Source organism: Onychomys torridus, chromosome 1, assembly GCF_903995425.1.
Source record: "Onychomys torridus chromosome 1, mOncTor1.1, whole genome shotgun sequence".
Classification (NCBI taxonomy): Eukaryota; Metazoa; Chordata; class Mammalia; order Rodentia; family Cricetidae; genus Onychomys; species Onychomys torridus.
Genome location: NC_050443.1, coordinates 11,689,213 through 11,714,699, shown reverse-complemented (window position 1 = coordinate 11,714,699; position 25,487 = coordinate 11,689,213). Strand labels below are relative to the sequence as shown.

The window sequence follows — 25,487 nt, the reverse complement described above, 5'->3', positions numbered from 1 at the left end:
ATAGTAAGTTTTGGTTTTACTCAATTACTGCACAAGCCTCAATGAAATATTTCACTATTAAGAATTTATACTGTATCAAGCTGATAATAGAAAAATAAATTAATAAAAAAAGACTTTTATGAGGGAGGGAGGGTGAATGGTGGTTGGTATGTAAAATGCATACAAAAATTTAAAAAAGTCCGTGGATCTTGTTTGTGAAGGGAATCAAGGGATGGCTGAAGACTTTTCCTGCCATTGGTGTGGGTTCCACGGCGACAGCAGTTAAGGAAGGCAAAGCAGAGCTGAGAAATTACCAGCAGAGGGAACTCTACGCCCAAAGTCAGATCAAAGAAAAGACGGGGTGTCTCTTTATTCTGAAGCTGATGCAGGGGTCACAGTCACAATATAGGAGAGATGAAAGGTTCTGCCCTCACAGGCCCGGTTGATTGCATCCAACAGAGGCGGCATTGCATGGTTCTCCGGTGCATTTGTAAAATACATTCATTAGAAAGTCTTTGCTCAAAACAAACAAATCTGCATGTGGCCCCACCCCAGAGGGGAGTCTGGGGACCAAGTGCCACAGTGTGCCTTGGGTCTTGGACCTCCCAAACCGTGAGCTCTGCTATCTGTGAGCAGAGGAAGGTGCGCACAGTGCTAGGGATCTGAAGGCCAGGTGGGACCTCAGGTCTCACCACGAGTCAGTGGGTCCATAGGGCGAGAGAAGGGCTGGGGAAGGGCAAACACAGCATGTGACGGGACGGTCATACTATTCCTTTATTGATTGATTGACTTTTCGAGACAAGGATTCTCTGTGTAACAGCCCTGGCTATCCTGGACTCGCTCTGTACACCAGGCTGGTCTCTCAAACTCACAGACCCCCCTTTCTCCCCAGTGCTGTGTTGGGATTAAAGGCGTGTCCCACCATGCCTGGCTGGCGCTCACTGGTTCGTCCCCCCCACTCTCTGACAGGGTCCCACATAGCCAAGCTGCTCTCAAACTGCTCACACAGCTGGGGCTGGCCTTGAACTTTTGATCCTCCCGTTTCTATCTCCTGATGGGATTAGGCCAAGCCACTACATGTGGCAATTCCGCCTTTCCAGCCTAAGACAGACACTGTGTTGCCCTAGTGACAAGATGAGCTGCCCTGCTCCTGGAGTGGGCGATAGGTCAGGGGGAATAAAGCCAGAGCAGGATCCTTTGACTTCTTTTATTTGAACCATCACATCTGCCCCGCAGAGCGCTCTCCAACCCCATTCCATCCCCAGGCCCAGGGAAGCTTCCTGGGGACCCTTTTGACTTCACCTGCCTGTCTCAATGGGGATTTGGGAAGGGCTGCTCATCCCAGGCTGGGGTGGGATCTCTTGGTCACCCCCTGAGCAGCCCAGCCCCCCCTTTGAGGGAGGGGCTGGCTTCAGACACCTCACATCTCTGGGCGGGAAGCCGCGCTCCCTCTGCCAGGCCTGTCTCTCCTCCCCTGCCGGGGGAGGGCTGTATGTCCTTACTGTCCACAGGACAGGGGTTCCCTGTGTGCTCCCCTCAGCCTCAGGCCAGCAGGCGGCTGTACTCTGCCAGGGCTGAGGACTTCTTCACCCCGTCCCAGATCCGGGCAGCATAGTGGAACCTGTGGGTGGAGGGCTGAGGTCAGGGTTGGAAACTGAGGCCCAAGTAAGTTCCTGCACACAAAGGAGCTTCCCAGAGGGAGTGCCCTGCTTCCATGCCTCTCCTGGGGAGCTGAGAGGCTGGACTTCCTTGCAGTGTTGTGATGGACAAAAACATTCAACAGCAGCTGTACAGCCCAGGTCCTCCCCTCCCCTCAGACCCTGGTTTACCAGTGGCAGGAAGCTGAGCCAAGCACAGCTCCTGTGAGGCTGGCCACTCATGACCCTGAATAAGTCTCCACACCTGACTAGGGTCACTGGTCCTTTTCACTGCTTATTAGTGGAGTTATACCATGAGTGTGAGACTTTGCTCTGTGACATTTCTTTGAGTCTCAATTTCTGTTTGTGAGATAAGGTCTCACTTTGTAGACCAGGCTGTATGTAACTCACTATGTAGCTTAAGCTGCCCTTGAACTCACAACGATCCCACCAGCTCAGGCTTTGTGTGCTGAGACCACAGGCATGGCTTTCTTCCAGGAAAATCCGTACCAAGTCACATCAAACTGCACCCTGCTGGCCCTCGGGAAGTGCTATGGATTAGCAAGGCCTGGAGAGCCAGGGCTAACTGAGGTTCACTGACAGAGCGTCCTCAGGCTGCGCTAAGTGGAATCCTCAAATGTACCCCAAACAACTCCTCTTTTATTTTGGTTTTTCGAGACAGGGTTTCTCTGTGTAGTTTTGGAGCCTGTCCTGGATCTCGCTCTGTAGACCAGGCTGGCCTCGAACTCACAGAGATCCGCCTGCCTCTGCCTCCCGCGTGCTGGGATTACAGGCGTGCACCGCCGCCACCCGGCCCCAAACAGCTCTCACCAGTTCTTCTCGGTGAGGATTGTGTGTGACAGCTGAGGTCGAGCCATGGACATCACCTGGCTGCGGAGCTTGCTAACCAAGGACTGGAAGCTGGGGTGGCCTCGGTACCCAGGCAGCAGGGAGAAGAGGGGGCTGGAACCAGGCCCTGGAACATAGGGTGGGCACTTCAGAGCTCTGCCCCAGACTAGCTCTTCCTGAACCTCTCCAGTGCTGAAATGGGGTCCTGAGAAAGGCCCCAGCCCCAGGGCAGGTTGTCTCCCCACGGCCCAGATGCCCCCAAGGTGTACCTGCTCGAGGTGGGTTCTCGCTCTCAGCTTCACTGTCCATGAAGGGCACCAGGAACAAGTTGACCTCGGAGTCCAGAAAGTCGGGCGGCAGCCCTGGGAAGATGTTGCACTGCAACATGGACAGCATCCCTAGGGAACAGACACCTCAGCCCACAGCTAGAGCTGTGCTCTGGGGGGAACTGGTGGCCAGGAAGGCTCATCTGGGGGGCTTTGCCTGGGATGGCACAAGGGTCTAGGAGGCCACTGGCCGGCCTGGGAGGAAACTGGGGATGCTCACCCTTGTAGCGCAGGTGGGAGTGTGCCATGAGCTGGTCAATCATCAGGTGCATCTGCCGTAACTTCCGGGGACAGAAGTCTTCCCTGCGTGCCTTGTTCTGCAGGAAGACTGGGTGGGAGGGTGTGGCCGTGAGGCAGGCAACGCTTGGCCTTGCCCTGTCCTCCTTCCCTACTAGTTCAGGTCATTCAGTATTTGTGAGCAGGGCGGTGCTGGGGACCTGATTCCCACCATCAAGGACCCCTAGCCTGATGGACAGACAAGGACAGCTGTGTGATCAGAACATGATGGGAACCTCAAATGACACAGTGAGACCTGAGGTTAGAAAGACGAGGGGCAAGTGTGTGTGCACGTGTGTCTAGGAACACAGTCCTTGAAGAAGAGCACCGGGAGGGCAGAGCAGGGCAGGCACTGGTCCCCACATCAACCCCCTGGGATGTCAAGGACACAGAAGCAGCAGGCCACTCCTCTCGGCCTCCAGGGTTGGACTCAGGTGGGGGACCCGAGAGGGAGCCCCAGCTAATCCTTTGACTCCTCCAAGTCCTCTCGCCCACCCACCCCTCTGGCCCCAGAAGAGCTCTCACCAAGGTGTGGGTAGTACTCAGTGCCCTCCTCTGAGCCCGCGGAGCTGCTGGACTCGTGGCTGGGGGATGGCGTAGACGGCTTCACCATCTCTGCCGTTTGCAGGAACCTGCAGGTTTGGGGTAAGGGGCTGATTACCATCCTGGGGAGGATGTCCCATGAGATTTTGATGAGAGCCACAGCCATGCTCCTCATGCAACTCTAGAGTTATGACACCAGCTCGTGGGCACCTGGGTCAAGTGTGTAGTGTCTTTGAGTCTTCTCTGTTTTATACACACATACACGCACGCACGCACGCACGCACGCACGCACGCGTCTGTAGTCCCTGCCACTTGGGTTTGAGGCCAGCATGGGTTACACAGAAACAGAGGCCACCACCCCTGCTCAAAAACCAACAAAAAACCCACAACCCAACAAACCAAGAACAAAACTAACCAACACACCCCCAAAACACGTTCTGAACCAGTTTTAGGTCCACAGAAAGTAGGGTGCCCGTGCTCCTCCATGCACAGCCTCCTCATCAGTAACCACCCAGCAGACCAGAGCATGACTGTCACTGTGCACTGGGAGACATGCACTGGGCAAGACGTCCCCAGCACAGCAGGGTGTGGGTGACTGTGCCGGAAGTCCTCTGTGCTGTGCTAGCCCACCCCATCCCTGTCCTGTCCCCAGGCTGTCACACGGCTGGAACCACACACTCTGCAGCCCTCTCACACTGGCTTCTCAACAATAAGGCTCCTCCATTCCTTTCATAGCCTGACAGCCCGTTCACCTCTAGTGCTGAACACCCCCCACTGGCTGGATGGACCCCCTTCTTCATCCAGTCACCTCCTCAGGGGCATGCTGGCTGCTTTGGAGCGGCCATCATGAACAGAGGCGCTCTAGATTCCTGTGCACAGGCCTTTATGTGGATGCATTTTCACTTTGTGCTGTCTTTCCAACATCTTCCAAGTGGGTAACAGTAAATAAAACAAACCTGTTGTCTAATGGGGAAAGGAGACTCGTGAAGTACATGGGCATTCTCCTACATGTTTACCCACAGTTCCAAGGCCCACCTGCAGACCACGGCGTCACAAGGCTCTGCCCCCACAAGAGCCGATGGTACTTCACTCTTCACGCCTGTGCACCCAGTGCCTGGCACAGGGCTCCTTAGTTTACGTGTGACTAAATCCTGACGCTCCATTACGTCACTCAGGTGTGGCCACAGCCTCAGCTTCCTGGCGAGACTTTTCTATTGTTGGGAGACCCGCCACTAGCCCCATCTCTAGTCATCCAAGAGCAGCCCCACTGACAAGTGCTTTTCTGTACCAGGTGCTGAACTCACTGCCGTGCCGTTCAGGGTACAATACTGTGTCAGCACTCTGGGGGCTGCGCCAGATGCTTTAGTTCCTTGACTTAGACTGCACAGAACGAGGAACTGAGGCAGGTGCACACTCAACACAGCTGGGATTCAAACTTTTTTTTTTTTTTTTTTTAGACAAGGTTTCCCTGTAGCTTTGGAGCCTGACCTGGAATTCGCTTTGTAGACCAGGCAGGCCTCGAACTCAGAGATCCACCAGTCTCTGCCTCCCGAGTGCTGGTATTACAGGCGTGTGCCACCACCGCCCAGCATAATAAAGAACTTGTTTTGTTTTGTTTTTTGTTTTTTGAGCTGAGGATCGAACCCAGGGCCTTGCGCTTGCTAGGCAAGCACTCTACCACTGAGTTAAATCCCCAACCCGGGGATTCAAACTTTGGAGACACCTAATTTTGAGGACCCTAGCTCTCCCCTGCTCTTCCCAAAGTTGCTCAGGCAGGGCTCTCTTCCCCATGGCCCACCATCTTTCCTGCTGCCCAGGGGACCAGACAGGCAGTGCACACGCCCGCTAGAAAACAAAACTCCAAGGCCTGAACAAGCCTGCCTTGTGCACTCGGCACCCGCCGGTGTGCCTGGTCAGACTCTGTGTACTGCAGGAACATGCACCGAGAGAGCATCAGACCTGTGGCGTCCCTCCAGAGTGGCAGGCGCCATGGTGGGGGTTTGGGAAGGGGAGGGGAGCCCTGAGGCTGGCCTCACACCAGAAGATCTGCAGGCCAAATGCTTCCAGCCAGGGACAAGGGACATGACGAGGAGCACCTTGGCACTGAGCAGCAGGAGGGACAGCCAATCAGATGCCCGGGGTGTCTTCCCGATAGTGTGGGACCTTAGACTAGTCAGATGGTCAGGGTGTCTTCCTGATGGTATGGGGCCTAGACTAGTCAGATGGCCAGGGTGTCTTCCTGATGGTGTGGGCCCTAGACTAGTCAGATGGCCAGGGTGTCTTCCTGATGGTGTGGGCCCTAGACTAGTCAGATGGCCAGGGTGTCTTCCCGATGGTGGGGGCCCTAGACTAGACAGATGGCCAGGGTGTCTTCCTGAAGGTGGGGGCCCTATCAGGCAGCACGAAAAGGGCTGTGCCCACTACCCGAGTGAGGTGAGGTCTGTGGAGGGGTACATGCTGGCTAAAGAGCACCGGGCTGCTGACTACTGACCTCCCTCACAGGAGGGTGGGGTTCATGAGACCCATGCCCGAGTGTCCAACCACTCCTCCCAGCAGTTGTTTGCAGCTCTGCCCTGACCATCCCTGTCGGGGAGAGGGCACAAGCATGCAGGCGAGTAGGACTAGGGAGGGGCTCTGTCTACAGTCATGGGGAGGCTGTCATCCCTCCCTACAGACCTTCCAGTGGGGGCCCGAGGCACCTATGCCCCTGCTGTACCCACTGCCCTGGAAGCAGCCTAACGACTGGCTGGTTCCCCAGAGGGAACCTGGTGAAGGCTTGTCCCGGGCCTTAGGAGGAGAGGAGGCAGGCATTGCCTAGACTCCACTGTGAGAAGTCAGCAGGGGACTCTGGACTAGTGGGAACAACCAATTCCAACATGCACACACGCACACGCGCACGCACGCATGCACCAGTATCACCAGTATCCCTTGGGCCTGAGGCTGCCCTCCATCCCCAGCTCAGCGACTCACCTGTACAGACTGAGGTCCGTGAACCAGTCCTGTACAACGATCACCACGTGGCAGACTGTGAAGAGGAAGGCAGCTATCTGCAGCGACTGTGGGGAGCAGGGGGACAGAGGTGAAGCACTGGCTCCTCTGCCCAGGACGCAGCTCAAGGGGCAGAAGGGCGGGCTTCGGTAGGTACATTTAATCACTTTCCGCGTGCAACACTGTGTGACCCTAGTTGTGGCCAGGTGGGGAGCAGCACCCCAGCTTACAGAGGGACACCAGATTGAGGGCAAGGGGTGGGAAGTGACTGCCCGAGGCCATGTGTGATCCTCAGCCAGAGCTGCCTCTCCCCCAGCCCAGCCCCCAGCCAGCCCTTGGCAGGCTCGCCTACCTGCATTTCCACATAGGTGTGAGGGAGGTTGTATTCTGGAGGCAATTTGCGGTCATTATTGATGAGGTGGTCCAAGATAGACGGGCTCAGGATGGGCTGCAAGAAGGGAAGCCACGAGGGTGAGGGCAGGGTTTTTGGGAGGCGCGATCTCAGAGGGTGAAGTGAGGCCAGCAGTAAGGCAGGCCGAGTCTAACCGGTGCAGCGCTGGTCAGGAGGGGGGCTAACCACAAATTCCAAAGCAGACCAGCTCCCCGGCCTTTCTGAGCTGCCAAGCCTTGCTGTTCCCACGCGCCTGGTGCCCAAAGAGCTCCTGGCGCTCGTGCAGGTCACAGAGCTTCAGAGAACCCTGCCCCTTAAAGACTCCTCTTTGTTGTTGGCTGTTTCACATGCTTCCAAAGCGCTGCTGAAATAATTACTCAGGCCAAAAAATGACTAGTGTGAAACTTGGTGCAGATTCACAAATTATACCAGCGCACGGAAAAGAACCACTGAAGTTCTCTTAAAGTCACAGTCGACTGAACACCTCGTGAAATCACTCTGCCACTCAGCAGCGTGTGAGCTGTTCTGGAAGGTGCTCTCAGCCTAGTCTTGTTCTGCTGAACTTTCTTCTCTTCCTCCAGCTCCTGATGGCTGAAGCCAGGCCTACTTGTATTCAGGTCCCTGCACAAGGCCTGGCACCCAGGGCTCCAGGTTTTCCACCGTGTCATCAATGCCTGGAGAACAGAACCTCCCCAAGAGGGAATGCCAACCCTGGGCCAGACCCTGGGCCAGGCCCAGGGCCCAAAGGGCTCCAGACACATGAGGACTGGACATACACAGCGGTGGTTCCCACCACAGTGGAAGTGATGTGGCCAGCAGTGGCACCAGAGGCTGGAAACTGGGAGTCTTTGGAAGGGAGGCACTGGCTGGGCAAACAGGTGAAAGCGTAGAGATGGTTCTAGAGACCTCAAGGCTAAGAGCTGAAAGCATCCTGCTCAGGCCAGTGCTACTATGAAACTTTACTGTCTAATCCCCGGGGACCCTCCCAAGCAGACAGGCAGTATGACTCCCCTTTACGAAATGGAAAAGGACCTGCAGAGGGCCTGAAGATGAGGAAGGCAGCCAGAAGGCCTAGGACAGTGCCTGGTGCTAGGTTGAGGCACCTGGAGGAAAAGGAGCTGAGGACCACTGACCGGATGGCCATGGCAGGTCAATCCCACCGACAGTGACAAGCCTGAGCAAGAACCTGGCTCCAGGTGTTGACCACGCACTGGATCATTCCACAGACCCTCTGAGCTCCCAGGAGGCCGAGCAGAGCCTGCACCCCCACTGACAGGTAAAGGGCAGCCTTGGGGCAGAGTTCAACTTCAGATGACACTAAGGTCGAAGTTCAGGAGCTAGACAGACACAGATCCAGACCAGACCCAAAGGCCCGCTGCTCAGAGATCCTCCAGGCCACAGTGCAGAGGTCAGTGGGAGAGGGCCACACTCTGACAGGAGGATGCTAAGGGCCAGGGAGAGGGGCTGGGCTGGCACCTGCGTGTCTAGGAAGACAATCCGCTCCTGGGTGATAAAGAAGTCGATGCCGCTGGTCTGGTTGCCTCCTCGTTCCTTCATCTCTGCACTCTGAGCCCGGAAGACATACGCCCTGTGGGGAGGAACACATGGGTACGTGAGCTCTCTGGCTCGGCACCTCTCAGGCCAGAGAATAACCTGAGAAGTGGACACTGGAGCTGAGCTCCTCTGCCATCCACCTCTTCCATCTGTGGCCGTGGCTGGGGGTGATGACATGATTTTCTCCACACAGCTTCACTCCGACCTACAGGTACATTTGGTGCAGCTAAGGGAGTCAGCAGACTCGAGTGTTTACAGCAGAGGCTGCAGAGCTCAGCTCTGTCTTCCAGGGTCTTAAGCCCTCTTCCTCAGTTTCCTTGTCTGGAAAACGGAGGTGACAAGGGCAGGGAGTCACAGTATACGTCTTTAACACCAGCACCGGAAGGCCAAGGCAAACAGGCTTCTGTGAGTTCTAGGCTAGCCAGGCTATACAGCGAGACTATGTCACAACAAACTGTCAAAACAGCCAGGCACTGTGGACTATATTGCTAACCCCAGCACTCATGAGGCAAGAGCAGGTGGATCTCTATGAGGCCAGCCTGGTCTATACAGTGAGTTCCAGGCCAGTCAGGCTACACGGTGAAGACCTGGTCTCATTTTTTTTTTTTTTTTAAAGAAGGGAACAATACTACTACCCAGCCAAGTGTGTCCAACTTTTGGTATTTGTGGCACAAATACCGCCATCTACAAAGTTCACACTCAGGAACTGTACAATTAGGCTGGAGAGACGGCTCGGGGGTTAGGAGTGTGCACCGTTCTTCTAGAGGACCTGGGTTTGATTCCCAGCACCCATGTGAGAGGGCTCACAGGACAGAGCATCAGATGAGACAAAGCCGCGGGCTCCAAAGACTTCCATCTAGCTCCCTAATCAAGGATGCTCTGAAACCATGGGACAATGAAGGAAGATGATGGGGGGGTGCTGAAATGCCCTGAGGGGGGCAAGGACTGTGTTCCTGGGAGCAAGTAAGGGGGCAGGCAGGACATGAGGAGAGGAGGGAGGGATGCAGAGAGGAGGGAGGGATACGGGGGGGTGCGACGAGGAGGGAGGGATGCAGGGGGTGCAGAGAGGAGGGAGGGATGCAGGGGGATGCAGAGAGGAGGGATGGGGGGGATGCAGAGAGGAAGGAGGGATATAGGGGGGATGCAGAGAGGAGGGAGGGATACGGGGGGGATGCAGAGAGGAGGGAGGGATGCAAGGGGGGTGCAGAGAGGAGGGAGGGATGCGGGGGGGATGCAGAGAGGAGGGAGGGATGCAAGGGGGATGCAGAGAGGAGGGAGGGATGCGGGGGGGATGCAGAGAGGAGGGAGGGATGCAGGGGGATGCAGAGAGGAGGGAGGGATGCAAGGGGGATGCAGAGAGGAGGGAGGGATGCGGGGGGATGCAGAGAGGAGGGAGGGATGCAGGGGGATGCAGAGAGGAGGGAGGGATGCAGGGGGATGCAGAGAGGAGGGAGGGATGCAAGGGGGATGCAGAGAGGAGGGAGGGATGCGGGGGGGATGCAGAGAGGAGGGAGGGATGCAGGGGGATGCAGAGAGGAGGGAGGGATGCAAGGGGGATGCAGAGAGGAGGGAGGGATGCGGGGGGATGCAGAGAGGAGGGAGGGATGCGGGGGGGATGCAGAGAGGAGGGAGGGATACGGGGGGGATGCAGAGAGGAGGGAGGGATGCAGGGGGGTGCAGAGAGGAGGGAGGGATGCGGGGGGGATGCAGAGAGGAGGGAGGGATGCAGAGAGGGAGGGATATGGGGGGATGCAGAGAGGAGGGATGCGGGGGGGAGATGCAGAGAGGAGGGAGGGATATGGGGGGGGATGCAGAGAGGAGGAAAGGATGCAGAGAGGAGGGAGGGATGCGGGGGGGGATGCAGAGAGGAGGGAGGGATGCAGAGAGACCAGGGTTGCATCAGACTGATGGGGCAGCACAAAGGGCAAGATAGGGTGAGAGGCAAGAACAGGCCAGGCTGAGGCAGGAGCATCAGCATGGAGAGACACGCAGACCAATCTTCAGGAGGCCCCAGAGCTGGGGTCGGGACGTAGGAGCCCAGTATGTCCTGAAGCAGGAGTGGTGAACAGACTTGGGTTTGGAAAGTGCTCCTTGCTGCTGTGTGCAAGGACTGCAGAGAAAGGATGGAGGTGGCTCAGTGGGCAGAGCATCATGGGGCCTCCAGTGGCCTCTCAGACCTCATCTCCTATAAGCCTCTGCCCACCTTTTCTCTGTAGTGTGACGGAGACCCATGGGACCTCCCTTGGCAAGCTGCTACCGAGCTACTGACCCCCTTCCTGTTCACTCTGCTCTACGCTTACTTAAGGCTGTGTCTACACTCCCTCTCACTAGGACACTCTGCACAGGGCCTGTTATTCCTTCAGTGCTGGATGTAAAGACTGATCTGGTCTGTTGTCATAACTCGTTTTGCTGTCCTTGAACAAGGGTGAGGATGACCTTGAACTTATTATGTAGCTGAGGATAACCTCAAATGCCTGATCCTCCTGCTTCCACCTCCTGAAAACTGGGACCATAGGCATGCACCACATGCCTGGCTGTTATCATCCTCCAACATGCCAAATGGCTCTAACATGCCAGCTGGGTTCTCTTTACACACTCCCCAGAAAACAAGCGCACACGGCAGGCTCTGACAGTCATGCGTACCGTGGAACCCAGCACCAAGGACAGGGGCTGGCAAGGCAAGCAGCTTTTGCTACACGTCTGCTGAACTGAGCGAAGGCACAGACTGGCTGGGTAGGTCTTGGCATCTGCCAGGGGAGATAATGGCTGGGAGCAGGGGCTGGGCAAAGGAGAGGGACGGGTTGTAAATGAGGTGAATTCTCTGGGAGCTAAGGAGGAGAGCCAGAACCAAAGTCTCCCACCTGCCATGGGGCAACACAGGTCTAGAATGCAAACTGAGTGATCGCAGATTTCTCAGTCAGGAGTTTGGACAGAGAGCACAGGGGACTGTGCCTGCTGCTGAAAGGGGACGTGCAAAGAGGCCACCCAGGATGTGAAGCAGCAAGGCACAGGACAGCTGTAGTTGCCAGTGAGCAGAGAGGCCAGGGGAATGCAGAGGCAGAGGGACTTTTGAGCTCCAGGCTCAGGCAACTGTGCTCCCTAAAACTCCTTTTCCGAGTTTCCATCAGGTCAATGCCTGGTGAGAACGATGGGCCCTTTCCCTGGAAGATAAACCTGACATTGAGGCAGCGAGATTGTGGAACAGAGGCAGCCTGGGCTACGTAGAGAACCTGCCTTAAAGAAACAAAACCCAACAACAGCAACAACAAACCTTGCTGCAAACATGAGACTCAGCACATACTGTGAGAGCTCTCAGCTCCTAAGTAAAGCCATCTGTGCGCTAAGGTACACTGTACGAAGCCCAGCCCCAGCTTCTGGGGACACCTGGCTCTGTTCCTTACCGTGTCTGGTGCTGGGACCCTCACTGTGCTGGAGAGTCTCATGTAACTTGACACAAATGCAGTCATCTGAGAGGAGGGAGCCTCAACTGAGAAAACGCCTCCATAAGATCGGGCTGCGGGCAAGTCTGCAGGACTTTTCTCAATTAGTGGTTCATGGATGAGGGCCCAGGCCATGATGCGTGGTGCCTTCCCTGGGCTGCTGGTCCTCGGTTCCATAAGAAAGCAGGCTGAGGAAGCCATGAGGAACAAGCCAGTAAGCAGCACTCCTCCATGCCCTCTGCATCAGCTCCTGCCTCCAGGTTTCTGCCCTGCTTGAGTTCCTGTCCTGACTTCCTTCAGTCATGAACAGCAATGTGCAAATGCAGGCTTGCTTTTTTGGTCATGGTGTTTAATCACAGCAATAGTAACCCTAAGCTGGTACCAGGATAGTGGGGTATTGCTGTGATAGACCTGCCCATGTTGTTTTGGGGAGGACTGAGAAGGCCAGAATCACTGAGGTGAAGTCTTCGGGAAGTTTCCTGAAAGTCAGCACACACAAGCTGTGGTCCAGAGGCCGCCAAGGTTGCATGCACCTCAAGTTGGCAGCAGAACTTGGCAGTGTCAGCGTCACCCAGGTGGTGCTGGTCTTGAAGGCCTGAAGGGACCATGGAGAACAGCTGAGGCTCGGCACTGGGAGAGGCCAGGAGAGGCCAATGGTGAAGGTGCAGCCTCAGTGGCAGTTGGAGGCTCAGGGCTGAAGGGGTCATGTAAAGTTGAGGCTTGGCACCGTGAGGAGAGCCCATGGGAGGGCACTGGTGAAGGTGCAGCCCAGTTGCAGCAGAAGACCCCAGGTGTTCTCAAGAGGCCAGTGCCATGGTGTCTTAGTTACGGTTTCTATGGCTGCGATGAAAACACCATGACCAAAGAGCAAGCTGGGGAGGAAAGGGTTTATTGGGCTTACATTTCAGCATTGCTGTTCATCACCAAAGGAAGTCAGGACAGGAACTCAAGCAGGGCAGGACCCTGGAGGCAGGAGCTGATGCAGAGGCCCTGGAGGAGTGCTGCTTACTGGCTTGCTCCTCCTGGCTTGCTCAGCCTGCTTTCTTATAGAACCCAGGACCAGCAGCCCAGGGATGGCCCCACCCACAATGGGCTGGGCCCTCCCCCATTGATTACTAGTTGAGAAATGCCTTACAGCTGGATCTCATGGAGGCATTTCCTGCACCGAGGCTCCTTCCTCTGATGACCCTAACTTGTGTCAAACTGACACACAAAACCAGCCAGTACACATGGGATAACCACTGAGAACAGCAGCAGCAGAAGAGTGGAGCCAGCCGGAACCTAGAGGACAAGCTGTGTGTGCAGCAGAAAGTGGAACTGGAGAAGTGACCCGAGGCCTTTGGAGAAGCCCAGAAGACAGCGAGTGAATCAGAGACGTTGGACGTGGAGTTATGTATACTGTTGGTTTTGCTTAGGTCTGATTTTGACTGTGCCCTGGTTCTTCCCTCTTGAAATAAGAAAGTATTTAACTTAGGGTTTTGTTTTTTTTAATGGGAGCCCACAGTTGAGAGATTTTGATACTTTAAAAGAGATTTTTGATTTTTAAAGAGATGGATATTTTAAAGGGACTTAACTTTTAATGTATTTGAATCTATAAACACTGTGGGATTTTTAAAGTTATTTATGTTTTAATGTGAGATCTTGAGGACCAATGAGAGAAGAAGGTGGTGGCTTAACAGTGATGTGTTTGTGTGTCAAGCCGACAAGGGGTCAGTTGTGCTGGACAGATGCTAGTTCAACTTGACAGAAGCTAGGGTCACCTGAGAGGGGCCTCCACTAAGAAACGCCTCCACGGGCACGCCTTTAATGCCAGCACTCAGGAGGCAGGGGCAGGCGGGTCTCTGACTTCAAAGCCAGTCCCGTTTACAGAGAGAGTTCCAGGAAAGTCAGGGCTACACAGAGAAATCCTGTCTCAGAAAAGAAGAAAGAGAGCAAGCGAGAAAGGGAGAGAGAGGAGGAAAGAAAGAGGAAGGAAGGAAGGAAGGAAGGAAGGAAGGAAGGAAGGAAGGAAGGAAGGAAGGAAGGAAGAAGTCCTTCCATAAGATCAGGCTTCAAGCAAACCTGCAGGGCAGTGGTTCTCAGCCTTCCTAATGCTTCGGCCCTCTAATACAGTTCCTCATATTGTGGTGACCCCCAGCCATAAAATTATTTTTGTTGCTACTTCATAACTGTAATTTTGCTACTGTTATGAATCTTAATGTAAACATCTGTTTTCCAATGGTCTTAGGCGACCTGTGGAGGGTCGTGCAACACCCACCCCCCAAAACGGTCATGATCCACAGTTGAGAACCACTGCTGTAGGGCATTATCTTAATTAGTGATCAATGGGGGAGGGCCCAGACCACGGTGGGTGGTACCACCCCTGGGCTGGTGACCCTGGGTTCTATAAGAAAAGCAGGCCGAGCAAGCCAGTATGCAGCACCCCTCCATGGCCTCTGCATCAGCTCTTGCCTCCAGGTTTTTGGCTCTGAGTTCCTGCCCTGACTTCCTTCAACGACGGGCTATGATGTAGAAGTGTAAGCCCAATAAGCCCTTTCCTCCACAACTTGCTTTTGGTCACGGTGTTTCATCATAGCCACAGTGACCCTAACTAAGGCACTGCCCGTCCCATTTTGAGTGTCCTTTGAACTTCTCAAGTTCCTCCAGTCCTATCTCTACCTTCCCATTCCTGCTCGGTGCTGTAGGGCACTGAGCTGGATCAACCTTAAGAAAGAGGCCAGTTAATGCCAACAGTATGGTGTCCCAAGGCACTGGCAGCCAGGTCTCCTGTTAAGAGACCCCTTAGGGGACAGGAGGGGGAACCTAGTGGCTGTGTGTGCCCATGTGCACACGAGAGAGGGAGGAGGTGAGGCATATGTAAGTTAGGATATGTGGAAGGTCACGCTCATGTAGGGTGGGCTTGGTCACCTGTCCCCTTGTATCTGGAGAGCTTACTTCTAGGAGGGCCAGGCTTCTCTGCCCGTGTCAGGATGCAGTTGTTAAGGTCCCTCCCAAATCCCTCTTCTAACCTCACCATTTATCTTCATCTCCCGTCTCCTCACTGGAGACCCATGTGTGGGGCAGGGACCCCTCATGCGTGACCCACCCCCGTGCAGAGGGGCATCATGACACAGGAGGACCAAGGCCACCCAGGATCCGCTCTCTCCCTGTCCTGTCTCCCAGATCCCTGGGGCCCTCAACTCTTGGGCTCTGGGCCAGCTTCATCCTTCAACAGTCCACTTGAGGGGCTGGAGAGATGGCTCAGCAGTTGAGAACACTGCTGCTCTTCCAGAGGACCTGGGGTCAACTTGCAGCACCCACACAGAGGCTCGCAACTCTCTGTAACCACCATTCCAGATCTGAAGCCTTTTCCTGGCCTCCAGTGGGCACCAAACAGTACACAGACATATACACAGGCACAGTACTCAAATGCCCAGCAATAAAACTGTTAGAGATCTACCTGAGTAAGAGCTTGCCCGAGGCCGACCAGCTGAGGACAGGCACCAAGCCTGAGGCAGCCGCCACCTTTCAAAGCCGCCTCAGTGACTGCCTCACTCCACAGCTAGCTCACACTCATCCTCATTGTGAAGATGAAGCCACTTTGAAGCCTTTCATTACAATCCCCAACCCCTCCTCCCCAAGAGTGGCCACCTTCCCCCGGCCTCCTCCAGCCCTGCCCAGTGCCCCTCACCTCTGGTCTTCCTCTGGAGTGTTTGCAGACAACAGTGACATGACCATGGACTTTCCTGTCCCCTGGAGGCCCAGGACACCGACCACCAGCACGTCAGTCTGGTCCAGCAGGTACTGGGGGACAATGGCGGACATGAGCCTCACAGCCTGGCAGAGCCTGGCAGGGGCAGCCAGGCCCCTTCATGGGTTGACCCCCACCTGACCTGGTCAGACCTGAGAACCTCCACAGTCCCTCCCCTTCATCTGGGCAAAGGGCCTCTGTTCTGGGCTGTGGCAGGGTTATGTGTAAGACTCCGGAACCATAGAACAATCTGAGAAAGCTGAGGGAGAAAAGAGCCTACTGTGGTTGAGAATACACCATACCTAGAGCCACATCAACCTACTGGGAGGCTAAGCAGTGTTGGGCCTGGTTAGTACTAGACAGAACAAAACAAGAGTCGGAGGGGCTGAGAACCAGCGGGGGGGGGGGGGGGGGTTTGGCCAGTGTACTTCAGGGGAGAGGAGGGGCAGGAAGACAGAGCAAGGGGCTGTCGGTAAACCCGAGACCTTTGCCTCCAGGCCACCAGCTTTGCTGGTCTTTACCACCAGGGGGCGAAAGAACCTCTCTCAAAGGCCAACTGCTCTGCAGGCAGTTCCCAGAATTACCAGAGGGACTTAGAGAAACATACTCCCGCAGAGTTTAATGAGCCTCTGCACCTTAAAGGCAAACTACCCAGGACTGGGGGTTCGCTGTGGTAGCCGATCCCATGTGGCTATTTTAATTCATTAAAATGAAACAAAACTGACAATTTTGTCTTCAGCCCTAGGGGTCACAATGTCAAGTCCTGCACAGAGATGGAGGCTGTGATACTGCCTGCATAGTTCCAAAGGAAGAGCTTTATCACTACAGGAAGGGCCCCAGGGAAGCAGGCAGGCAGGGCCAGGTTAACACACAGCCCTGGCATGCTGCACTAACAGGCTCAGGCTTCGGGGTGGGAAGGGGACAGTGGAGAAAGTACCAGGGCAGAGGCCCATGCGTGTGGGTCCAGCAACATGGGGCCCTAGCTACAGCAGGGGCTGCTGGGAAGGAGCCTCTGGCTAGCACCGTGAAGACAGCATGGGGCTGGACCTAGGAGGAGTGTGGGAGCAGGATCAGGACCTTTCTCTGCTGGGCAATGGCACAGGGGTTCTGGTATTAGGGTAGCAGGGATGTCTAGCAAGAGACATCAACATCAGAGCATGTTAGGGTTTCAACCTGCCCGGGTGTCACAGGCCTGCCATCCAAGCTACTCAGGAGGCTGAGTCAATTCCAGAGTAGCCTGGGCAACTTAGTGAGACCCTGCTTCCAAAGCAAAACATTTAGAGACAGGCTGGGGCTGTAGCTCAGGAAATGAGAACTTGCTCAGCATGCAGGGACCCTAGTCCAGTTCCCACTGGCCCCTCCCCAAACATCAGCAAACCAAGTCTTCCAACTCAAGCCCCCTAAGTTGGAAGGAATTCAGGCCTGACTGATGGGCACGCCTCGCAGGTGCTGAGGGCTGTTCTGGAGGGTATGGACAGAGCGCGGGAGCTGGGAGGCTGTACCTCAATGGCACTATCACACCAGTTCATCTGGTCGTCTACCAGCTTGATGCTGTGCTTCATGCGCTCCGGAGGCAGGAGCTTGGCCTGGCCCACCACAGCTGGATGGAAAGAGGAGACAGGACGGTGAGGGTCTGAGTGGGCCAGGACTGGTCCCTGCCCGGTCCTTGGGGTCCACTTACGGTCCATGGCTGTTGGGGCAGCAGTGCCCATGCCCCGGTTCTGAATCTGGTACACAGGCTGTGTGGGTCTCTGCCCCTCCTTCTCTCCTTTGGGTGGCGCAGGGGCTGTGGGGGGCGGTGGGGCAGTGCCCTCAGGGGTGGCAGCCCCCGTCCCAGCCACAGGCCCCTTCCCCTCCTCCCGTGGCTTCATGAGCACAATGGGTTTCTCCAGCGGGGCGGGGGCTGGCGGTGCAGCAGGGGCTGTGGTTGGTGGCGGCTGCTTTGACTGTGGGAGTGAGAAGGTTGCAGGCCACTGGGAAGACCTCCCATCACCCCCTCTTCCCACCTCCCTCCTGAGGTCCTTGATGCTCACCCGCTCAGCTGGGGGCTTTGAGAGAATGATAGGGGTTTTCTGCATGACGTTAGTGCCGGGGTCTTCGCTGCCATCCTGAGGAGAGGGAATGCAGCTGTTACCCCAGACAGCCTCCAGGATACCTCCCCACCCTACCCGGGTGCTGGTACTACCCCATTGGACTGGGAAGCCATGCAGAACGTGGTTGAACCTGGACACATGGCTCCAGAGTGACATCCTCACCACTCCCAGCTTCCTCTGCTGGGCCAGCCCCAGGGAAGGAGCGAGGGCCTGGAGCTTGGCAGCTGGGGTGGGTGGGAACCCACGTAAGAGCCACACCGGCTCCTACCTGGTCACCTGTGGAAGTGGGGCAGGAGCTCCACCCTCACAGGACTAGAACAGAGCAGGGGAGAGAGAGCCTGTGTGTCACCTGGTGGGACACCTGGCACACCTGCTTTGTGAGAGCCCCTGGGTCCTTACCACCCTGACTGCCAAGCCCTTGGCCCTGCCCCTGTTCTCACGGGCGAACAGACTCCTTCCTATGCGCCACCCTCTCCTGCCTCCTGATCACCCTTAGTCCAGAGGGGCAAGGTCCCAACTTCAGGCCTGCTCCTGCCAGGGGACCCTCACTGGACCTATTTCTCCTTAACCCCTACTCATTGCGCTGGCTCACAGGCTCACTGCAACCCCAGGATGATCCAGAGTGCTTTGGCAAGGACAGCTCTGAGAGAACACTGCCAGGATGGGCTGAGGGTGGGGATGACAGACAGGTGTGCTCATGAGGCAGGGGTGTCTAACAAGGAGGATGGGGGCTGAGGGTGGGGATGACAGACAGGTGTGCTCATGAGGCAGGGGTGTTTAACAAGGAGGATGGGGGCTGAGGGTGGGGGTGACAGACAGGTGTGCTCATGAGGCAGGGGTGTCTCATGAGGATGGAGTGGGGTGGAGGCTCCAGAACAAGCCCATCAGGAGAAGAGCCCAGGAGCAGAAAAGTAGGAAGGGGTTGTGGTCAGATGGCTAAGGCAGGACGTACAAAGGCTCAGGGAGCAGCCCCACCTGGGACAAAAGTAAGATCTGCAGCAAGGGACTATGGCTGACACGCTGTGGGAAAACCTGGATGTTCCCCCAAGGACTGTGCATGAATGACACAGAGTCCACGGGGTCTCGGGGCGCTGTGATGGTTTGGGAAGCCTCCCAGAGACAGGGCACTCTGCAAAGCAGAGGCACACCTGCTGCTAGGTGCTGCTGGTGGCATGCGACTCTAAAACAGGGGCTGGTGTCAGCTCTGGTTCAATCCTCCAGTGCAGTTCCTCTCTGTGAAAGCCCATCATGCCTGTGGGACCTGAGCCCACCTTTCCTCAGTCCCCTTCCTGCTGCAGCCTCACCGGCCCACCACACAGGCGACCTCAAGACCTCTGTACACGCTGTTCTGCCTGCAATGCTCTGCATCTAGAATGACCTGTCCCTTCACCTCCTTCAGCCCCCAACTCAAAGTCATCTCTTGGTGCTGGAGACATGGCTCAATGGTTAAGAGCACTTGCTGCTCTTCCAAAGGACCCGAGTTCAGTTCCCAGTACCCACATCAGGTGACTCACTCACAATTCCAGCTCATGAGGAGTCCCACGCCTGTAAGGATACCTGCATTCATGTGAACATCCCCCTTCCACATAACTAAAAGTAATAAAATCAACCTTAAAAACAAAAACTAAAACCACAGAGTCACCTCTTCCCAGGTCTTCTTTGGCCATGCCATCAAAAGCAGCCTTTATTATCCTCCCTCCTTGCTCCGAGGGCAGCTGTGCACTGCCCTTGGACTGAGCCTGGCTCGTGGCAGGGGTTCAACCAAACCAGTCACTAGATTCCTGCATGCCATCTTTGGGCTCACTCACCCGTCTCTCTCTTTCCCAGGGTGCAATGTAGTCTCTCTCCCGACCTCCAGGCCCAGAGAGATTCTGGGGGCCACTGGAGCCTGGCTCCTTCCACCTCCGCCGCCGCTCTATCCCATAGAGCCCGGGCTGGCTGTGTCCAGACTCTGACATGGTCACCTGGAGGGAACAAGGAGAGTTCAGCACAGGAGTCCTCCCTCTCCATGGGGCCCATCTGACTGCATGAAGGCTCTTCCCTATAAAAGGAAGCTCTGGGACCTGCGAGATGACTCGGTGGGTAAAGGTGCTTGCCACCAAGACTGAAGACCTAAGTTCAATCCCTAGGACCCACATGGTGGGGGAGAACTGACTGATTCCACACACAAAGTTACCAATGCTTCTGGCCTCCACAGACACCTGCACTTATTACACCCACCCACCCAGTCTTAAAAATAATTCCAAACAAAAACCAACAAAACCCAAACCCATAAACCAACCAGAGGCTGGAGGGACGGCTCAGCAGTGCACACCGCTCTTGCAGGAGACCAAGTCCTATTCCCAGGACATCAGACAGCTCACAATCACCTCCAACTCCGGGGCCCACCGCCCTCTTCTGTCCTCCTTGGGTACTACACGAATGTGCACATAACCACACACATATATGCACACAGAACAACCCAAGGGAGCTCTTGGCTGAGGCAGCAGCTGGCCACCAGTGGCCTGTATCTGTCCTGACGTCTTCCATTTGGTGAGGTTAACACATAGTTATCCAGAACATAATTCTCTTCAGCTTTTTTTTTTTTAATTAGGTATGGCAAATGGTGTCGTAACAGAAGCGTGGTTTGGGAGTGTTTAGAAACTTCCTTTTACAGAAACAGGTATATGTCTTTTGCCTCTTCCTACTCTTGGCTAAAAGAAATGTGAGTGTGGAGGCTGGAGCTCAGGCAGCCAGCCTGATCTCCAAGGCAACTTAATGGCAAACATGGTAATAAAACAAGGCACAAGTGTTGGTAATCCCATAGAAACCTTATGTTGCCTACCCCTGAAGGCAGTGAGAAACAAATCTATTGGCAACTACTGAAATGTTCCAATACAAATACAACTTACAGGAGCAGAGTCACACAAAAATGGGGTACTCCCCTTCTCAAAACACAACGTCATTTTCTCACAAATCATTAGCAGAGTCCCGAGTTGAAGGACTCCTGATCACCCGTATGTGTGTGTACGGAGGACGGTGACAGTGGTGGGGGCTGGCTGCCACAGGTCCCCCTGGGTTCTGGGGTCCTTAGCTTCTGCTCCCGCTGGTCAGCCCTCCCCCACTCTGAATTTCACAGGTCTCCTCAGTGTCTACCCCTCAAGATGTTCTGAAATGTAAGGCCATGCGACCCGTTCTTCACCACTAGTGTTATCTGTTTCCAAGCCTCTGGAGAAAGTTCTTTGGGGTCTTTATAATGGACTCTGCTGCCCCCAGACCATACGGAACAGCCTGCTCTAGCTCAAGGTCAGGCTGGCAAACTGTGGCCTGCAGACTAAATCTGCACTGTCTTTCCTCTTTCCAAACACAAGATCTCATTGGAACCTGGCCCCAACCAATTTACAGAGTGGCCATGGCTGCTTTCTATAAACTGTAGAAGTAGTGGAGGTGGGGTCAGTGTGGCCCCTAGAACCTACGAACACAGCATCTGGCCCTTACACTGTGTTCCTCCCAAACCCTCCCCATCACCACCCCAGAACTCAATGACATCCACAGCTTGCTGTGAAACACTCTAGAACTGAGGGGCAATTCTGCCAGCCATGCAGGGCTTGTCTAGCCCCTCTCCCTAGCCACAAACTGGACTGACCGAGGAGGGGAAGGGCCTGATAACAGATGCTTATGGGCATGACTCAGGGCTTAAATGACTGTTTACAGTCTCAGGACCTCTCCCCACAACCTGGGACTCCTTCCTCCCCTGCAATTAACTGTCTGCCCCCTATTATTCTGACTGTCTGGCTCCCTGGCCCATAGGGACCCTGTCCTCACACTAAAGTGGCTGTTTACTGAGACTACCCCCATTTCAGGCAAGTAAGTGTCCATTTGCGCAGTGTTTTGGAATCAGTATTTGAGTCTACTTAAGAGCTCTTGTGGGGAGCAAATCCAGAACCCGAGAGGCCATCTACCTGCGACCTGGGACTTCTAATGCTGTTTCTGGAGTTCTCTGGGAGAGCTCTCCTCAAACTAAGCTAGTGTAATTGTCTATTTACAGGGCTTCTACAGTGACCTCACAGAAATGTAGCCTGCACATTCCTGGGGTGGGGGCTTCCTGAGTTTCTTCTGCACTCGTGTGTGTGTGTGTGTGTGTGTGTGTGTGTGTGTGTGTGTGTGTGTATGTACATGTGGAGGCCAGGCGTTGATCTCTCAGGTGTAGTTTCTTAGAGGCCACCCACTTTCTTTCAAACTTTGTATGTGCACGTGTGTGCAAGTGTGTGTGTGTGTGTGTGTGTGTGTGCACGCGCGTGCGCGCATGTGCGCACACCCACACCACCAACACCCGCACAGGGCCATTATCACACAGGTGGAGGTCAGGTGACAACTTCTGAGTGACCATTTTCTCTTTCCACCACGTAGGTCCCAGAGATGGAAATCAGTTCTTTGGTCCTGGTGGCACCTTTACCTGATGAGCCTTCTTACCAGCCCCACTTTGTTTTTAAGACAGGGCATCTCATGGAAACCGGAGCTTTTCAATTAAGCTATACTGGCTGGCCACGAACTCCACACAGCTGCCCGTTTCTGCCTCCCCAGCACTGGGACTACAAATGCGGGCCATCACACTCCACCATTTCATGTGGTTGCTGGGGCTCAAACTCAGGTCCTCATACTTGCAAACAAGCATTTCACAGACTGAGCTATCTCCCCACCCCTCGACCACCTGCAGTTTTCCAGCATCTCTTCTGGAGAACCTTCCAGAACTGACAAGTTGCTTTGCAAATTCTTTCATGGAGATCGCCCAATTCCCAACTGTTCTAATGCCTTTTCTCTTGAGACATGACACGTCCCGGAACTTAATAGTCTACAGTTTCCTCCTCCTCTCCTCTCCCTCTCAAACAGGGACCTGCTCTGCGTAGCTCAGGCTAGCCTCAAACTCACGGCAATTCTCCTGTGAGCCACCGTGCCCAGCCGTACTTACCCATTTTTCCAAGTGCTCCCTGGTACTTTAAATTATTTTTACTTGCAATCGTATATAGGGCCTCCCTCCTATACTCAGCCATAAAGAACCCCTAAGCCCAATTTCCACGTATACACTGCCTGGCAACCCTAGTATGTAAGCGTATGTGGGCGTCTATGGAGTATTTGCGGGAATTTCTTGCTGATGCTCTGAGGAGCGCCGTATCAGTACCACGGGGACACTTTACAGGAGTTACAGTTTCTATTAATTTATTTGTACCTCCAGCTAACGGTGTCACTGACCCGAGACCTTCAGGCTCCGACTCACATTGGCCAGCGGCCCAGCACCTTTTAACGGCAGGGCGCGGGGCGGGGCTTGAGCACGCCCCACCCCTCGAGCCCCGCCCCGCCCCGCCCCGCCCTGCCGGCGCGCATGCTTCTCGCCGGCTCCCGGGGACCCCTTACCTAAGGCGGCTGCTGATTGGTTCCTGGGGCGCGGCGCGCGCTCTGAGTGACAGAAGTGCAGCGTGGGCGGGGAAGGTCCTCCACAGCCACCTGCCGAGTAAATGGCGCCGGAAGGTCACGAGCGCGAGAGAGAGGCCGAGAAAGCCGCTGCCAGCTAATCCGGAACAGGCCTCGGTGTCCCGGAAGCGCCCAGAAGAGGAGGAAGAAGAGGCGGACCGGGCGCAGTCGAACAAGTCAGGCCCCGCGCTGCTGGCTCTGCGCATGCGCTGCGGGCTGGGGCGCGCGCGCGTGAACCAAACGGGCGCGCTAGGCTGAGCATGCGTGAATGGAGGTTCCTGGTTTCAGCCCGCATGCGGATTACGGAGGGGGCGGGAGCTCTTTGCGTCAGACAAGGCGCATGCGCGTCGTTCCTCTGGGCGGGCCCGGGGTTTGGCTAGGCGGGCAGCTCCGGGGATTTCGAGTTCGAATCCCGGGTTTTCGGAAGTGTTGGCAGGACGCGGGGTAGGATGCGGCGGAAGGGAGGAAGTCAGTGTTCTGAGATAGCGAGTGCTACGAATACAAGATTGACTCAGAGCTGGCTGCGAAGCGCGATCTTGAAGGACTTTTAGGCAGAGCCCAGCTCAGCAAAGGCAGCGGTAACACCTAGACCAATGGTTCTCAACCTTCCTAATGCAGCGACCTGATAGAGTTCCTCAGACGGGTGGGTGGTGGCGCACGCCTTTAATCTCAGCACTCAGGGCGCAGAGACTGATGGATCTCTGTGAGTTCGAAGCCAGCCTGGTCTACAGAGTGAGTTCCAGGACAGCCGAGGCTACACAGAGAAACCCTGTCCTGAACCCCACCTCCCCCCAAAAAACAGTTCCTCATGGTGTGGTGACCACCAGCCATAAAAATATTTTGTTACTACTTCCTAGTTGTAATTTTGCTATTATGAATTGTAAATTTCTGTGTTTTCCGACGGTCTTGGGCGATCCCCACCCCCCCCCCCCGTATCGTTCAAGGCCTTCCTTCCCCAGGGGTTCAGGACCCGGAGGCTGAGAAACGGCTGACCTAGAGAGAGGTTTAGACGTGGATCTGTAGTGAGAGATGGGCAGCAGGATCTGATCGTCAAGTCTCGGGGATGCGGGGCCTGGTGGAGGGCGGAACTATCCTATAGGTTACTGCAAGGAGCATGGGTCAACATGCGAAAGGCTTCGGGGGCAGCCTGAAGCAGCAAGAAGGCCAGGGCAGTGGGCGCAGTCGCAGCGACTCAGCCAGCCATCAGGAGTCTGTGGTTGCCCACTGAGGAGACAGGCGAACGGCAGAGTTCCGCATCCACTATTGCTTTTCCTTTTCAAAGGTCTCAGTGCTGTTAGGCTACCGTCCCAGCCTCCTTAGCCTGTCCTGCCCGCGTGTGCCATCACCACAACCCGCTCGTGTGCCATCACCACAACCCGCTCGTGTGCCATCACCACAACCCGCTCGTGTGCCATCACCACAACCCGCTCGTGTGCCATCACCACAACCCGCTCGGGCCCAACCGGTGTGCCATCACAACCCGCTCGTGTGCCACCACCACAACCCGCTCGTGTGCCACCACCACAACCCGCTCGCTCTCTTGTTTTGTTGTGAGACAGGGTCTCACTGTGTAGCCCTGGCTGGCCTGGAGCTCATGGAGACCCATGCCTCTGCCTCTGGAGCGCTGCCCCCCAGCCCCTCCATCTCTCCTTTGTTTCCTCTCTCTCTCCTTTGTACTAGGAAAAGAAAGAGGACCTCGCTATGTGGCATGTGTTCCACCACTGCTCTGCATTTCAGGACACTCAGGCATGCGCGCGCGCGCACACACACGCACACGCGCACGCACACTCGCCCTTGTCCCCAGTATGACTGATCTCCATGGTCGCCTTCACTCATACAGCATCCCCCACCCCACCCCCAGCTCTTCCCTTCTCCATTCTCCTGTGAGCAGCTGCCAGGACTAAAGTTTGCCTTCCCTTTGAGTTTTCTTTCAGGTTTCAGTACAGTCGCCCTCCCGAGTGCTGAGATACAGGCGTGCCCCACGATGCCTGGTTTAGGTGGCACTGGGGACTGAACCTAGAGCCTCGTGCATGCTAGACAAGCACTCTGCTGCCTGGGCCACATCCCCAGCCTCCGGAGGATTTTTGTAATTATAGCTTGGAGACAGAACGCACGAGTTTTTCATATTGGTTGAGGGTGACCTGCAGGGCAGTGATTGGTTGGAGGGCTGTTTATAAAGAGAGCTCAATGCTTCTGGATTCACTGGAGTTGGAAGCCGGGTGCCGTGGCCTCT

At 55.5% G+C, this 25,487-nt stretch overlaps 1 protein-coding gene across 1 annotated transcript; it reads right to left on the bottom strand.

Annotated features, from left to right (window-relative positions):
- Positions 1-865: 865 nt before the first annotated feature.
- Smg9 (SMG9 nonsense mediated mRNA decay factor) lies at positions 866-23,478 on the bottom strand. The gene is made up of 14 exons (XM_036176553.1): positions 23,198-23,478; positions 19,615-19,770; positions 17,747-17,821; positions 17,395-17,659; positions 17,216-17,313; positions 15,654-15,766; positions 8,466-8,577; positions 6,951-7,046; positions 6,581-6,666; positions 3,593-3,699; positions 3,012-3,119; positions 2,735-2,863; positions 2,448-2,592; positions 866-1,600 (listed from the first exon to the last, which is right to left on the bottom strand). The coding sequence occupies exons 2-14, from the start codon at positions 19,762-19,764 to the stop codon at positions 1,522-1,524; spliced, it is 1,563 nt and encodes a 520-aa protein (XP_036032446.1). The 5' UTR covers positions 19,765-19,770; positions 23,198-23,478; the 3' UTR covers positions 866-1,521.
- Positions 23,479-25,487: the final 2,009 nt, after the last annotated feature.

What these genes read in the sequence shown, in the direction of transcription:
- Smg9 (XM_036176553.1), bottom strand. Translation starts at nt 19,764, where the DNA reads ATGTCAGAGTCTGGACACAGCCAGCCCGGGCTCTATGGGATAGAGCGG. An exon ending in CAAAGCCCCCAGCTGAGCGG is followed by an intron (nt 17,660 to 17,746) that starts GTGAGCATCAAG and finishes TCACTCCCACAG; the next exon opens with TCAAAGCAGCCGCCACCAAC. An exon ending in TGCCCCAACAGCCATGGACC is followed by an intron (nt 17,314 to 17,394) that starts GTAAGTGGACCC and finishes CTTTCCATCCAG; the next exon opens with CTGTGGTGGGCCAGGCCAAG.